Consider the following 13,950-nt stretch of genomic DNA (forward strand, 5'->3'; position numbering starts at 1 on the left):
TACATGAGCATATCTGTTGTATATAGACTGGATGGATGGATGCAAATTTATTTGTCACAAGGGGAAATGTAGCTTTTACTGAAGCTTGAGAATTTTGGATCAATTAAACAACAGCCCCCTTAAACACACACATTTCTTTTTTAATTATGGGGGGGGGAAAAACTTTTCACTTGGCTAATGATAAGAGAGCAGTCACAGTGAGGCATTATTATAAAGTCATGTGTGTATGTATGTATGTATGTATAGATAGATAGATCTTTGTCACTTTACAAAGGAACAACGAAATTGAATGTGCAGTAGACTCAATGTGAGGCATAAGAGTTAAAAAGACAAGAAGAGAGAAAATGATAACAAACTGAATAGTAATACAATTACTTTACAAAATATGTAAATTGCACTTGTTATATATACAAATTGCCATGGTTAAATGTACAAATTGCACTGGCTGACTTAAGGTCTATATTGCACATTGGGAGAATGATATGGGGCATTTTTATTCTGAGTTCAAGGCCACGATTGCTTTTGGATTTTTGGACAGGTGGCACAGTGGCAGTGGTAGTGCTGCTGCTTTGCAGTAAGGAGACTGTGGATGATTGTGGGTTTGCTTCCCGGTTCCTCCCTGTGTGGATAGCGCTTTGAGTACTGAGAAAAGCGCTATATAAATGTAATGAATTATTATTATTATTTTATTATTGGATAAAGGCCGTTTTTAAGGCGGCTTGTCCCTGGTTTTTATTGCTCTGTATCTCTTGCCCGATGGCAGAAGCTGGAAGAGGCAATGACCGGGATGTGATGAATCCTGTGAAATGTCTATTGCTTTTCTGTGGCATCGGGAGGTGTAGATTTGTTCTCTCCGCTGTCCTGATGACCCTGTGGAGCGCTTTCCTTTCCGTTGCTTTGTATATACTGTATATATCGTACGACAATCATACTTGCACACTGAGAATCATTTAAAATGTATACAATTTTTTAAGTATGATTCTCATTTATGTGAAAAATGTGGTTATTTATTAAATATAAACCTATAAATAAAAAAGTGGCCTGGATGTTTATATAAAAGACGAGGGAGAGACGCACACACACACACACAAATAAAGGGAAACAGAGAACTGTCCATGAAATAATGATAGGAAATGTAATCCGACTTAAGAGGCAGGGTCTCTTCTGGTCGTGGGATTGGAAACTCGATCCCAGCCATCACTGAGATAGAGGATGTGAGTGGGCAATCAGAACCTCCTCTGCAAATCACCCCCTCCCCCATCATCCTGTGCAGTGGGCATCACACAAAATCCTAAGCAGCTATGAATGGAAAGAAATCTTCCGAAAAGCCAATGTGATGCATAGTGATAACAGTAATAATTAGGGATATGTTGCAAGAAGAAAACAACAACAGCTTGTGTGTTATGAGGTGTGGAGCCAGAAGACTAAAAATTGTGTTTAGAAATCGCCTCCTCGGTTTTATTAAATGGCACCTCAGCTTTGAGTCTTTTGTCATATTCTGCCACAGCAACTGAATCAGGATGACAAATTTATTCAGGGCTCCTCTTCATATTACTAACGAGCCCAAAGGCACTCCCCTGCTCTGTCCCTTTGCGCTACTAATATATCCAAACCTTCCAACCCAGTCCTGTACATTAATAACAGGTTCTAGGCTGGTGGCCATTTCAGGAAGGGATGTCAAACTCCTCTCCTGGAAGGTCACTTTTAATGCTAGTTTTTGATCAGGCCGAGGTTTTTAATCATCTGAGCCTGATTATGCCCTCTCATCAAAATCCTGTCTTCATTCAGCTTCTCAGTTCTCTGCTTCTAAACTTAGCATCAGATTTTAAAAAAACTGCTGCACCTCATGGCCTAAACATTTTGTTTTAACACACAAAATTATTCGGTGATTTTTTTTTTGTTAAGACGTCCGTTGGGTTACTTCTGCTTAAACGCAGCTGATCCATACAACGCAGCCAATTTCTGATATCCAGACGCTGGTGCCCATGATCCTGTTTCTCTACAGATAACATGGAACCATGCGCACCTCCCTCTGCTCTTTAAGAATTTGCTGGCTTTCTTGGACAATTTCAGCAAAATTAATAAAGCCATCTCTCAAACTGCAGTCAAAGTGCAATGACTATACTGTAGGGCCCTGGGCCAGGACATTCACTTCAATACACATCTTTAAGGAAGTGTAAACTTGAGAAAAACAGACAAAGTATGAGAGACTGTATGCTTGCTCGAGTGCGCTCTACAGCCAAGCAGGCTCCTGGGCCCCCTGCTTTTTGTTACGCAGATGATCTTGGACTCCCTGCAACCCTTTAATGAAAAAGCAGATTCAGAAAATTAATAGACAAGCTGTAACACTGTGTAGTGTTTCTGTTTACACTGACAAGTTCAAGTAGAACAATCCATTAATCCCTAGTGATCTTTTCACTGTGAGGCAGGAACAGCCATGAATGTAGCACCAGTCCACCTCAGAGCACGCACAGGCATTTAGTCTAGGGGTCGCCAAGTCCGGTCCTGGAGGACCACCGTGGCTGCAGGTTATCATTCTAACCCTTTTTTAAAATGAGTGCCCTGTTTGTGCTGCTAATTTACTTCTTGTGAATTAATTTTAATTGAATTGCTTTTTTAAGATCTGTTCCCCTGAATTTCTTCATTTCTTTCCTTAAATGGCACCCAAACAGAAATGAAATGTGAAGTGAGGGAGCCAACAAAAGACCAACTAAGTTAGGGCCTTAAACTCCAGACAATTTCACTCCAAGCAGTTGCTTAATTAGGTGTCGATTCTTGTCATTAATTAAACCAGATCTTTAATTGCAGGGCTTGTTGCTGCTCTCGTGGTGCATTAGGAGACATTTCTGAAATTGTTGAATTTCTCTTTTCTATGAGCTCTGGTCAAATGATTTGGAGACCTGAGCAGATCAGCATTCCTTCATCTTTCTTTATTTACAGATATTGTATGATGGACACCAGTTGTTTGACTCGTTTTGTATTCTCATTATTGTTTGGCAGCTAATTAAGGAAACAGAAACAATTAAGGGGTCTGAGTCTTCAAGAACAAGTCAATTAAAATTAGTTCAAAAGAAGTTAATTAGCAGCAGAAACAGGTCACTCATTAAGAAACTGGTTAGAATGAAAACCTGCAGCCGTGGTGGTCCTCCAGGATCGGAGTTGGCATCCCCTGGTCTAGGCCATGTTAAATAAACAGGTGCATCTTTAGGATGTTGAAGGAAAATTGGAATCCCACAACAAAAAACACTCCTGACACGAGGAGAATGTGCAAACTAAACACAGACATGACTGGCGTAGGATCCATCCCCCTTCTGCTGTAGCTGGTAGCTGTGGGGCAGTCATACTAACTGCTGCAGCCCCAAAAAAGAAAAATGAAAGGTCTAATTAAGCAAACAAGTAAATGAGTGAAAGTGTTTAAATAAAAAAACATGGCTGGTCTGATAATGCAGCCCTCAACCTTGGTTTTAAAATAATTAAAATCAATTCAGAAACAAGATAAACTAAATAAAGAAAGCATTCAATATGAAAGTAGAAGAAATCTATAAATTACAAAACACCAGTAGCTACTGAAGCATCTGCTGCCAGCCATATTTGAGACCCTGGCCTAAATCAAAGATACAAATGACAGGAAGCCTGCCATATGGTAATAAAGCATTAAAAGAAATCTATCATTTGCAAAAGTGCACATTTTTACAGTAAGCTATAAAACTCTTCCCTATTAATGCAGTCTTTGTTTATTTACATGTTTATTTAGTTGAAGCTTTTGTCCAGATCAGAGGGATGCATTTGCACTTTCATTAGCACATTTACCTCACAGCTCCAGAACATTCTCCATGCTCAGACCTTCTGAAGCTGATATGCGCCCATAGTGCCCCCCACATCCCAGAGACATACATGGGAAGTTATTTGGCGACACCAAATTGGCCTTGAGGAAGTGACTGTGCTTTACAGTGGACTGGCACTCCATCCAGTGTGAGCTCCTGCCTTGTTCTCGGTAGAGCTGAGGTCATCTGTGACCCACCTCAACCATCAAATGATCAAAGCTGGTTTGAGAATTGATTGATGGACCGTATTTAAAGTGTCTTACAAATCACTGGTGAATGGACTCAAACTTGATAGGCAACTAAACTAAACATCTTGGCCTTTACTGAATTGCTTTTTTGAAAATCTGTTGGTAGGGAAGGGTGGTCTTCAGGTGTGCAGAAAATGACCTTAGCGTTCCACCACCTTGTGTAAAAGTTTCTGTGGGTTTGGTTTCTACTTCATGGATTATCATCTCTTGTTAATCCTATCTAGTCTGATTAATGTCACACAATAACAGACACAAATGTGGAGGGGGGGGGGGGGGCATAGGCAATTTGTAGCACAGAGGGGTGGCAAGACACAGAGCACCAGCCAGCTCCTGCCAGTTTACAATGGATTCTTTGTACTACAGCGATGCATATTTCAGCACGCGGGTTCACTAGTCTGTCTATAAGTGAAATCTGCACCCATGTTAGACTGACATCTACAGTCATTCAGATTCCAGTCTCACATCCTGACTCCAGTGTTTCACTCTGCTAAGTCAACTCCTCCATCAGATCCACTATTTTGCTACATACATTCATAGACAGCTGTGTTGCCCACCTCTGTGGAGACTGAACCAAGGAGGTGCACAATTCAAACTCCAGCTTAATATTTTATATTGATGGAACCTATATTTGAGTTTTCTTGCTTCTTCCTGAGAAAGAACGTCTCATTTTATTTTCCCAAATATTTTATGTAATTATTTTGTCAGATTGATTTCTTACTAGGTAGTACAAACGGGGCATTTTTTTACAATGAATTAGAGCAGATATCAACTGTTTAACTATGGTGAGAACATTAGAACACTCGACGGTAGCAGGCCTTTCAGCCCAACAGAGCTCGCCAGTCCAATCCACCTCATTCCACCAAAATAACATCAAGTCGAGTTTTGAAGGTTGCTGATGTCCTACTGTCCACAACGCGACTTGGTAACTTATTCCATGTGTCTCTGGTTCTCAATATGAAGCAAAACTTCCCAATGTTTGTGTAAAATATACCTTTGACGAGTGTCGAACTGTGTCCTTGATGAACTCATTTGAAATTCACAATCTTGATCCACTGGCCTGATTCTCTTCATAATTTTAAACATTTTGTTCCCGTCTCCTCTTAATCTCGGTTTTCTTTAACTGCTTAAATCTTTCCTCCTAACTCAGCCTAGCTGATCTTCTCTGGACTTTTTCTAGCACTGCTATTACTCTTTTCTGGAAGTCTGGAGACCAAAACTGCACACAGTACTCCAGATGAGGCCTCACCAGTGCGTTATAAGACTTTAGCATAACCTGTGTAGACTCGTACTCTAAACATCAGGGCGCTATATAACGCAACATTCTGTTAGCCTTCTTAACTGTGATTAATAAATTGTGAATTTCCCCTTGGGATTAATAAAGTATCTTATCTATCTATCTATCTATAGGGTGGTCCAGATCGAACTATGCAACTTTTAATGCAATGCAATAATTGCATAATTAGATCTGGACCACCCTCTATCTATCTGTCTGTCCGTCCATCTATCTATCTATCGGCTTCTGAACACTGCCCGAAGGTTGATAGTGACAAGTCCTTCAACAGGAGATGTCCCACTGTTTTCATATGCCCAAGCTATAAAACCCTGAAGAAGCCCCCCCATGTCATTATCCATTTTTGAATATTTCCACATTATGTTATGTATTCATTGCTCTCAGAGCTTCTCTGTTTATAGTGCAGGGCATATAATACTTGTTTCAAATGATGGCCAAAGGCCAGAACAGATGACAAGCCCAATTCTCATTCTAACATCATCCACCTTTGCTTATTTATTTTTAAGTCTACAAGTGAGGTTAAAGTATGTTGTTGCCTTCTGCCTTCTTCAACAAGTGGAAGCAAGTAAAAGGATGCCTAAAACCGAGATAAGGGAGTACAGTGCCTGTGTTTGGGGAAAACAGCAGCATTCTGGGATAGGTGAACCTAAAAAATAAACAGTTAAATGCTGCGTCTGTGCTCTTACGACTCAACACCAGACAGGCTGTGGGTATTTTACAGTCCCTCTCGAACAAAAGGGTCACCTGCCTCCCTACAATGCCCTTGGCTTACCGGGATTAGCTCCAGTGGCCACTGTGTGCAATAAACAAAGGCCAATGCGCAAGCTGCAGAGCTGCAAATAGAAGGACCTGATTGACAAGCATTTGTAAAGTGGTGAGAGAAGAGGGAGATATGGCAAAGAATACTGGCAATATGGTGTTAGGGGTCAGCTTTGACGCCCCATTTCTTCAATACTGAATGCTCGCCCTAACCCTTCAAGAACAGGAGGAGGACAGACCTCTCAAGGCAATCCACATGGCCATGACCCTATTTGATGTGCCAGGAGAGGACAGTGGAGACTTTTCTGTGGAGCAGTTTTCTTGCAATCATCGCATTTGTGGAGCACTCAGGGCTGAGACTTGATGAAGTAATAATTTAGCATTTCTAATAATAGCTGGAGCAGCACTTGGGCATCATGCTGTAAAGCGCACTGAGGCATCACAATCCCTTGTACATTCATCTGGGACCTCTTAACTTTAACTCCACACCTGCAGACGCTGTTACATTTCAGGAGGCCACAAAACATAAGTGCATGCTGGGCCGAGCCTCTTAGTTTAAAAGGTGTATTTATTTATTTTTGCTGGACCCGAGCAGTGCCTGATTCATCGTAACACAGAGACCAAATTTTTGAATGTTAGCACATTTGATAGCAGTCAGACCACAGCAGCCCGTAATTTACTCAGATTTGAGGTCCTTACTGCTTGACCTCAGAACAGCCTGTAATCCACTCAGGTCACGTCCCAAGCTCTAGTATCCAGCCAGACCTGAGTCCATTTGCTTGATCCCAGTTTATCGAATTTTTCAGCTCAAGTTGAAATCCCTGCAGAGCCTGAACCTTCGCTGTGAGAGACTCCTGAAGCCTAAATGTCACAACTTCACCCCTACATTACATGATCCATTGAGATGTCAGTGACAGAATGCCCGACTCCAAGAAGATAAAAGTTTTCAGTCAGATCAGAATCCAACAGTTTGAGCCCAGCCGAGCCTGGTTCAGTTAGAACTCAATGCCCAAATGGTTAGAATCCATCAGGACAACAGCGCGCAGTCCATGATGAGCTGACAACCTCAAATTCTTGATATGGCATCCATTCAGACAAGAGCCTGGTCCAGTCAAAGAGAAATTGTAACCAGTCGAACCACAGGGTCATGAAGTGTGACCCCAGCAGATCCTTACTCATTCTGTTACATGAACATCTCCTTCCACAATGACCAATTCAGTGACCTGCCACACCTGCAGCTTAACCCCGGCTCAGCCTAATTCAGTCCCACCTGAGGTTCATATAACCTAATCCAGTCTTGACGCACATCAATGAAATACTTGGGGGTCCAAACTCTTGACCCCTTAAAGATTTGCTATCCAACATAGACCAGCCAACAACAGAGCTTAATTTGTTGTAGTATGAGACTTCTACAGCATGACCCATCAACCACAACACTTCACTGAGTCAGAGTCTATTCAGACCCCGACTCTTGCAGCTGAATTCAGTAAGACATCGGGGTCTTAACTCTTCACCCTCATAGATTTGCTATTATCTGGCAGCCAATGGTGAGTGATTTGTTCAGCATAAAGGGTATATGAAAGATATACATGGTGTTCCCAACTTCTGCAACTTTATCTTAGCCATCTTTCATCTAAATGTACATACGTGTTGAGGTCTGAGCTTTAATGGGCTCATGGGCCTCGGTGCAGACAGATGGAAGGAAGTTTGTTAGAGACCTTAAAGAGGCTTTAAGAGGATTAAAGGCAGCTAATAAATAGGCAGGATAATTGTAAAGCAGATTAGAAGCCTGTGGAATCAGAGAGGGCTCTTTCTCCTAGTATGTGGGTTCACCAGCGCCGCTGACCCAGAGAGGCTGGAATCAGAGACCTGAAGTAACTTTATACTGACGCAAGGTGGAAAGCAAACACCCTGAGAGGAGTGCAGCAGCCGCTGGGGAGAGATCAGGTTGCAGAGCTTTGTAACTCACCTGCGGCTGCACAGGTGGGTCCTAGTCAGCACTGCAGGGAGCTGACAATTGAGAATGCGGGTAGGGTCAATTTTGGAGGAACTCTCGTAGGGGCACAAGGTGAAAAATAGTCACTCCAGCCCACCACCCGGTATCACAGTCTGCAAAGAAGGGAGAAATTACCTTAGTCAAAGCGGCCATTGTGCTCAAGATAAAGAGAAAAGGCTTCAGCCTGCTGATGCTGCTCGTTCCGGGGGACTTGAGTCGGCTTATTGAAATCTGGGTGAAGCTGCGTAATCCAAGATGTACCCAGTAGAAGAGCTGCAAGGACCTGAGTGCAGCTGGCAGGCTCCAGGAAATTAACAGTATGCCAAGGTAAAGCCCGACATTACGGCAGAGAGGCAAATTCTGGGGGGCAAACCTACCAGCCACACCTCTTCTGACAATTCTGATGTGGAGTAAAAGTGTGCAAGAGGAATCTCTATAGATCAATGTAACATCTGTGGTGCCGGAGTGAGCTGTTGAATCCTACCTATTTTATTTCAAAAGATTTTTAAAAAGGAGGAAAGAAAAGTGTGAATATATTGAGGAACGACTCGAGAAGAACAGACGGAAAGCAAAGGCAACAGGGAAGAGGACTGAGACACAAAGGTGACTGATTTGAAATATCTGCCGTCTCCCTCCCTTTTCTCTTGACTGGAATCTACAAAGACTGGCCAACAATGCCAACCAACGGAATTCATCGATCTTTGAAAATCCAGTTTGGGTTGATCAACCATGAGAACCGTTACCTGACAGCTGAGGCATTTGGTTTCAAGGTTAATGCTTCGGCGCCAAGCCTGAAGAGGAAGCAGATATGGACTTTAGAGCAGGACGAGAAGGACAGCTCTGTAGTCTATCTACGCAGCCACCTGGGACGCTATCTGGCGGCAGACAAGGACGGCAAGGTCAGCTGTGAGGCAGAGCAGGCCAATGAGGACAGTCGATTCCAGATTGCTGCCCAGTCCGACGGCCGCTGGGCTCTCCAGTCTGCGCCTCACAGCCGCTACTTTGGTGGCTCCGAGGATCGTCTTTCATGCTTCGCCCAGTCTATTGGAGAGCCTGAGCTCTGGGCCGTACACCTGGCCCTCCACCCTCAGGCCAACTTGCTGAGTGTCAGTCGTAAGCGCTATGCTCACCTGTCTGCCCAGGAGGATGAAATTTCGGCAGACAGCAACATTCCCTGGGGTGTGGACTCCCTCCTCACTTTGATCTACCTGGAGGGCAAGTACTGCCTCAAAACCTGCGACAGCCGATTCCTTCGAAATGACGGAAAGCTTGTCCGAGAACCCGAGCGCAACACTAGCTACACTTTGGAGTTCAGGTCTGGCAAACTGGCCTTCAAGGATTGCGAGGGCAAGTATTTGACCCCCATGGGCCCAACGGGCACCTTGCGCTCTGGACGCAGCTCCAAGCCAGGAAAAGAAGAGCTCTTTGACTTGGAAGAGAGCCACCCACAGGTTGTCTTCCAGGCTTCCAATGGTAGATTTGTGTCCATCAGGCAAGGTAGGTAGAACCTGTGTAGGGCAGCAGTGCCAAAACTGTGCTGTGGGTGGGCGACATGAAATAAGATCAATAATACCTGAAGTAGTGTCCTGACCTATATTTCTGACAGTCTGAAGTCTCCACCCTTTGTCGTTTGAGGGTGCAAGTCAGTTATAGTAGCGGTAGTAGTATGGTCATGTGTACAGAGTACAGGGAAATTCTGAACTTGCACTTTCAACCTCCCTCTGGCACCCTGATGAGCAAGAATGTATCGCCTCATTGCTTCATTTTAGTTAACAGAAAACACAAATCAACATATCTGATATATGACAGTCATGCTGTGGAGAACTGCACAAGCTCACTATCCAGATAATGAGGCTCTGCAGGGAGTAAATAATTCCAACCCCCAGCAGACCCCAAATATTTGTGCATTGCCCAGCATAACAGAACAGTTTTCAGATCTGCTTAATTCAATCTTAGGTCGCGGGTCTGTCCTGGCAGCACTCGGCGTCAGGCCATGGCAGAATCCACTCTCATACGCACTCGACCTTACACAGTGCCGAGCTGAGAGCACTAGCTAATTTAACATGTCCTTAAGGAGGTCAGTGCAAAATTTGAGTATTTTGGGGAGGCAGGAATATACTGTATATAATGTGCAAAATTCACACAGACAACATCCAGGGGCGAGATTCAAACCCAGGATATGCGGGGTCTGTGAGGTAATATCACTAGCCGTACTGTTGGTGCTCACGTTTTACAGTGCCTTACACCAGCCGGAAGCACTGCCTATGAACAGTAACAAGTCTGAGGGTGCTTGTCTGTGTCATACACTAAGTGACTGGCTATGAACTTGTGACCTGATGTCCCACACCTGAGCCCCTAAGCCACTGAGCAGTGATTGAATTAAACCAGTGCTCAGTGAATGTTCAAGTTGGACGCATCCTGTTGCGCCACATTAAGTGGATTATATGGAGAGGGGTGTAGCATACGGATTTTTATTCCTGGTTACATTTTGGTTGGACGAGTTTCCTGTCAGTCAAGGTTTTAGCCTTATCCTTAATGCATAGAAAGGTTACGTGTCCCTCGGTGGTCAGATTTATCTACTGCACCCTGTACTGTATGGCAGGGTGGTTTACGCCAATCAGAATGCCTACAGAATGCAGGGTGTCTGCCTGTCATAATCGAGGCAGAGTGCTGACGAGTCTGTTACAAATTACATAAGGGACGTTCAAAAAGTTTCCACACCTTTACATTTTCGTTGGAAACGGTGAAGGTGGGAGGAGTAGTCATTGGTCGTGTCTGAGCGTGTCATGTGACTGGAAAAATTGCATCGCAAACGAAGGTGACTTTGTAGAAAAGTGATGTCATTTGTTTTTGAAATTCTTAATAAAAAGTTATTAAAAAAAAAAGTGCGGAAACTTTTTGAACGTCCCTCGTATGATGGAGGACAGCCCCACCAGTTGAATGTAGAAGTGGCTTCAAAGGCTCTGTATGTATGTTTTTCTTATAGGGTGGTGACTAAAGGTACCTGTGTACAGTGTTGGCTTGGACGATTTGTATTTATTTCATTCTCATCACACATACTGTAATGTTTACATGTCGCTATCTTTTTTGCAATAGTCTAGTGTAGCTTCTAACCAGGGCTGTGGAGTCGGTAGATAAATCCTTCAATTTTGACTCCAACTCCTTAGTTTCCAGTACTTCTGACTCCGACTCCTCTGTATTTAATATGCTAATGTATATTCCATGTTGACTGAAGGAAGACAACATACATGTCATTTATCCACAGAACTACTGGCTAGGAAGCCGACTCTCTACTGTATTGGCCAGTTTAAACAAAAGACGAGAACCCCTGAACACTCATCAGGCCACAGCACACACCTCCACCTCCATCATTACACTTGTTTACACTCAAATGAACTTGTTAAACACATTATATCTGAAATAAAATGAAATCACTTTTTGTAATGTACCATAATCCAGATTACAATATGTGAATGTCCGGTTACTCTTCACACTAGTAGTAACACAACTATGCACTGGGCTTTATTCATACATCAGAGAAGTACTTAATTAAGACTATTGTTTGTGAAATGGGAAATTTAAACTTGCTCTGTTTTTTTTCATTACAATTTAAATTTTAGGAGTCGGAGTTGGTACATTTTTGCCAACTCCGACCCCAGGTACCCAAAATTATCTCCGACTCTATGACTCCACAGCCCTGCCTCCAACAATGAGCTTTCTGTCTGTTTGGATAGGCTGTCTTTCTAAAATCAAATGTCAGGAACGGCTTCATTTGGTAAAGATTCCCATGTCCTTTCCATTTTTCCCATCAGAGTTTCCATCTTAAAGCACTATATTAAACTGTTACTCTGTCACACACTATCTTAAGGAATTTTATACAGCAAAAGATCATGCAGTTAGTTTATGGCCCACTTTCACCAGTACAGTCATGGGGGAAAAACATCCCAGCAACAGCGGAAACAACCGTAGACCGTCCGTCTTGGCACAAACACACACACAAAATCATCCCTTAATGATCCACCGAGTAGATTGTGTTTAGATTATGGAATGAAGCCGCTTTATTGATTAATAGCGCTCTTCGTTCTTACATCGACAGACTACAGTGAAATTCTTTCTTTGCATGTTGGTCAATATGCAACACGTTTACTGGGGAAACCTGTAAAACTCAATCACAAATAATAGTAACTTAATTAAATTCACTTTTATTTAGCTGAGCTATTAGCTAACCACAGGTGTCGAACTCCGGTCCTGGAGGGCCGCAGTGGCTGCAGGTTTTCATTCCAACCATCTTCTTCATTAGCGACCATTTTTTTGCTGCTAATTAACTTCTTTTGCTTTAATTTTAATTAACTTGACTCAGCCCCTTTCTTGTTTCTTTTTCCTTAATTAGCAGCAAAACAATAATGAGACACAAAACGAGCTGCCCACACGACCAGCTATCCACAATATCTCAAAATTAAGAAAGGTGAAGGTCTCAGTAAGACTGATGTCTCAGATCACCAAAACATTTTGACTGTGTTCTTAGAAAAAACAGAAAATCAACAATTTTGGAAATGTCTGCTATGGCAGAATGAGAGCAGCAACAAGCCATGGAATTAAACAACAAGTTTAATTAACAGCAAGAATCAGCTTCTCATTAAGAAACTGGTTGGAGTGAAATTGGTTGGAGTTTGAAGACCCAATTTAGCTGGTCATCTGTTGGCTCGTTTCACATCTCATTTCTGTTTGTCTGTCATTTAATAAATAAAGGAATCAAGTCAGAGCACTGAATCCTTAAAAACAGGGCTATTAAAACAAAGGGCAAATGAGTTAATCAGCAGTGAAAACTGGTCACTGATTAGGAAAAGGGTTAGAATGAAAACCTGCAGCCACTCCGGCCCTCCAGGCCCGGAGTTTGACACCCCTGAATGAACTTGATTGACTGAACGTTCTGAGTTCTTATGTTCTAAACTGGCCTAAAATGTTGTGAGGCGACAGAGCCGACACCTGTGCCACACTTCTGGCCTGCGATCAAACTCCATTAGATGGTGTTTGGTCATTGGAATATTCACAAGCTTTTAAACTTAGCCATATCGCAAAGTTCCTTACACTAGATAGATACTTTATTATTCCCAAGGGGAAATTCACATACTCCAGCAGCACCTTACTGATACAAAAAACAATATTAAATTAAAGATTGATAGTAATTCAGGTAAAAACAGACAATAACTTTATATAATGTTAACGTTTACCCCCCCCCGGGTGGAATTGAAGAGTCGCATAGTTTGGGGGAGAAACGATCTCCTCAGTCTGTCAGTGGAGCAGGACAGTGACAGCAGTCTGTCACTGAAGCTGCTCTTCTGTCTATAAACTATTATAACTATAATATATGATATATATATTTCAGATATAATCTATTTATAACTATAAACTATAAGACTGTGGAAGATTGTGGGTTCGCTTCCCGGTTCCTCCCTGTGTGGATAGCGCTTTGAGTACTGAGAAAAGCGCTATATAAATGTAATGAATTATTATTATTATAACTGTAAACAATCTATCCATTTTTTTCTGATATAGTGCCTTTTGTACTAAATACTAGCCCAAAGCACTATAGAGAACAGTTTGTGATGTTGAACAATGAATACCTATGGTCTGGCATTGGCAACGCTGGAGTTTCTTGTTGGGGAAGCGCGATCAGCAGACGTGATTTGTCCTTCAGTACTCCGCTGGCTGTGTGCTGGCAGCTTTTTGAGGGCTATTCTAGGAGAGTATCAACTGTGGTGAAAATGAAAAAAGCAGGTAGGGTGGAAGGTTTTGGTTACACCTGGAATTTCTGTCATGGGGAAGTCTCCT

At 42.6% G+C, this 13,950-nt stretch overlaps 1 protein-coding gene across 1 annotated transcript in view; it reads left to right on the forward strand.

Moving 5' to 3' along the window:
• Positions 1-7,893: 7,893 nt before the first annotated feature.
• Positions 7,894-13,950, forward strand: part of fscn2b (fascin actin-bundling protein 2b, retinal) — a 32,613-nt gene continuing 26,556 nt past the window's right edge. Inside the window, exon 1 of the mRNA XM_028819937.2 lies at positions 7,894-9,615. Coding sequence (XP_028675770.1) covers positions 8,793-9,615 — 823 coding nt within the window. The 5' untranslated portion in view covers positions 7,894-8,792. The remainder of the gene's footprint in view (positions 9,616-13,950) is intronic.

Source organism: Erpetoichthys calabaricus, chromosome 14, assembly GCF_900747795.2.
Source record: "Erpetoichthys calabaricus chromosome 14, fErpCal1.3, whole genome shotgun sequence".
NCBI lineage: Eukaryota > Metazoa > Chordata > Cladistia > Polypteriformes > Polypteridae > Erpetoichthys > Erpetoichthys calabaricus.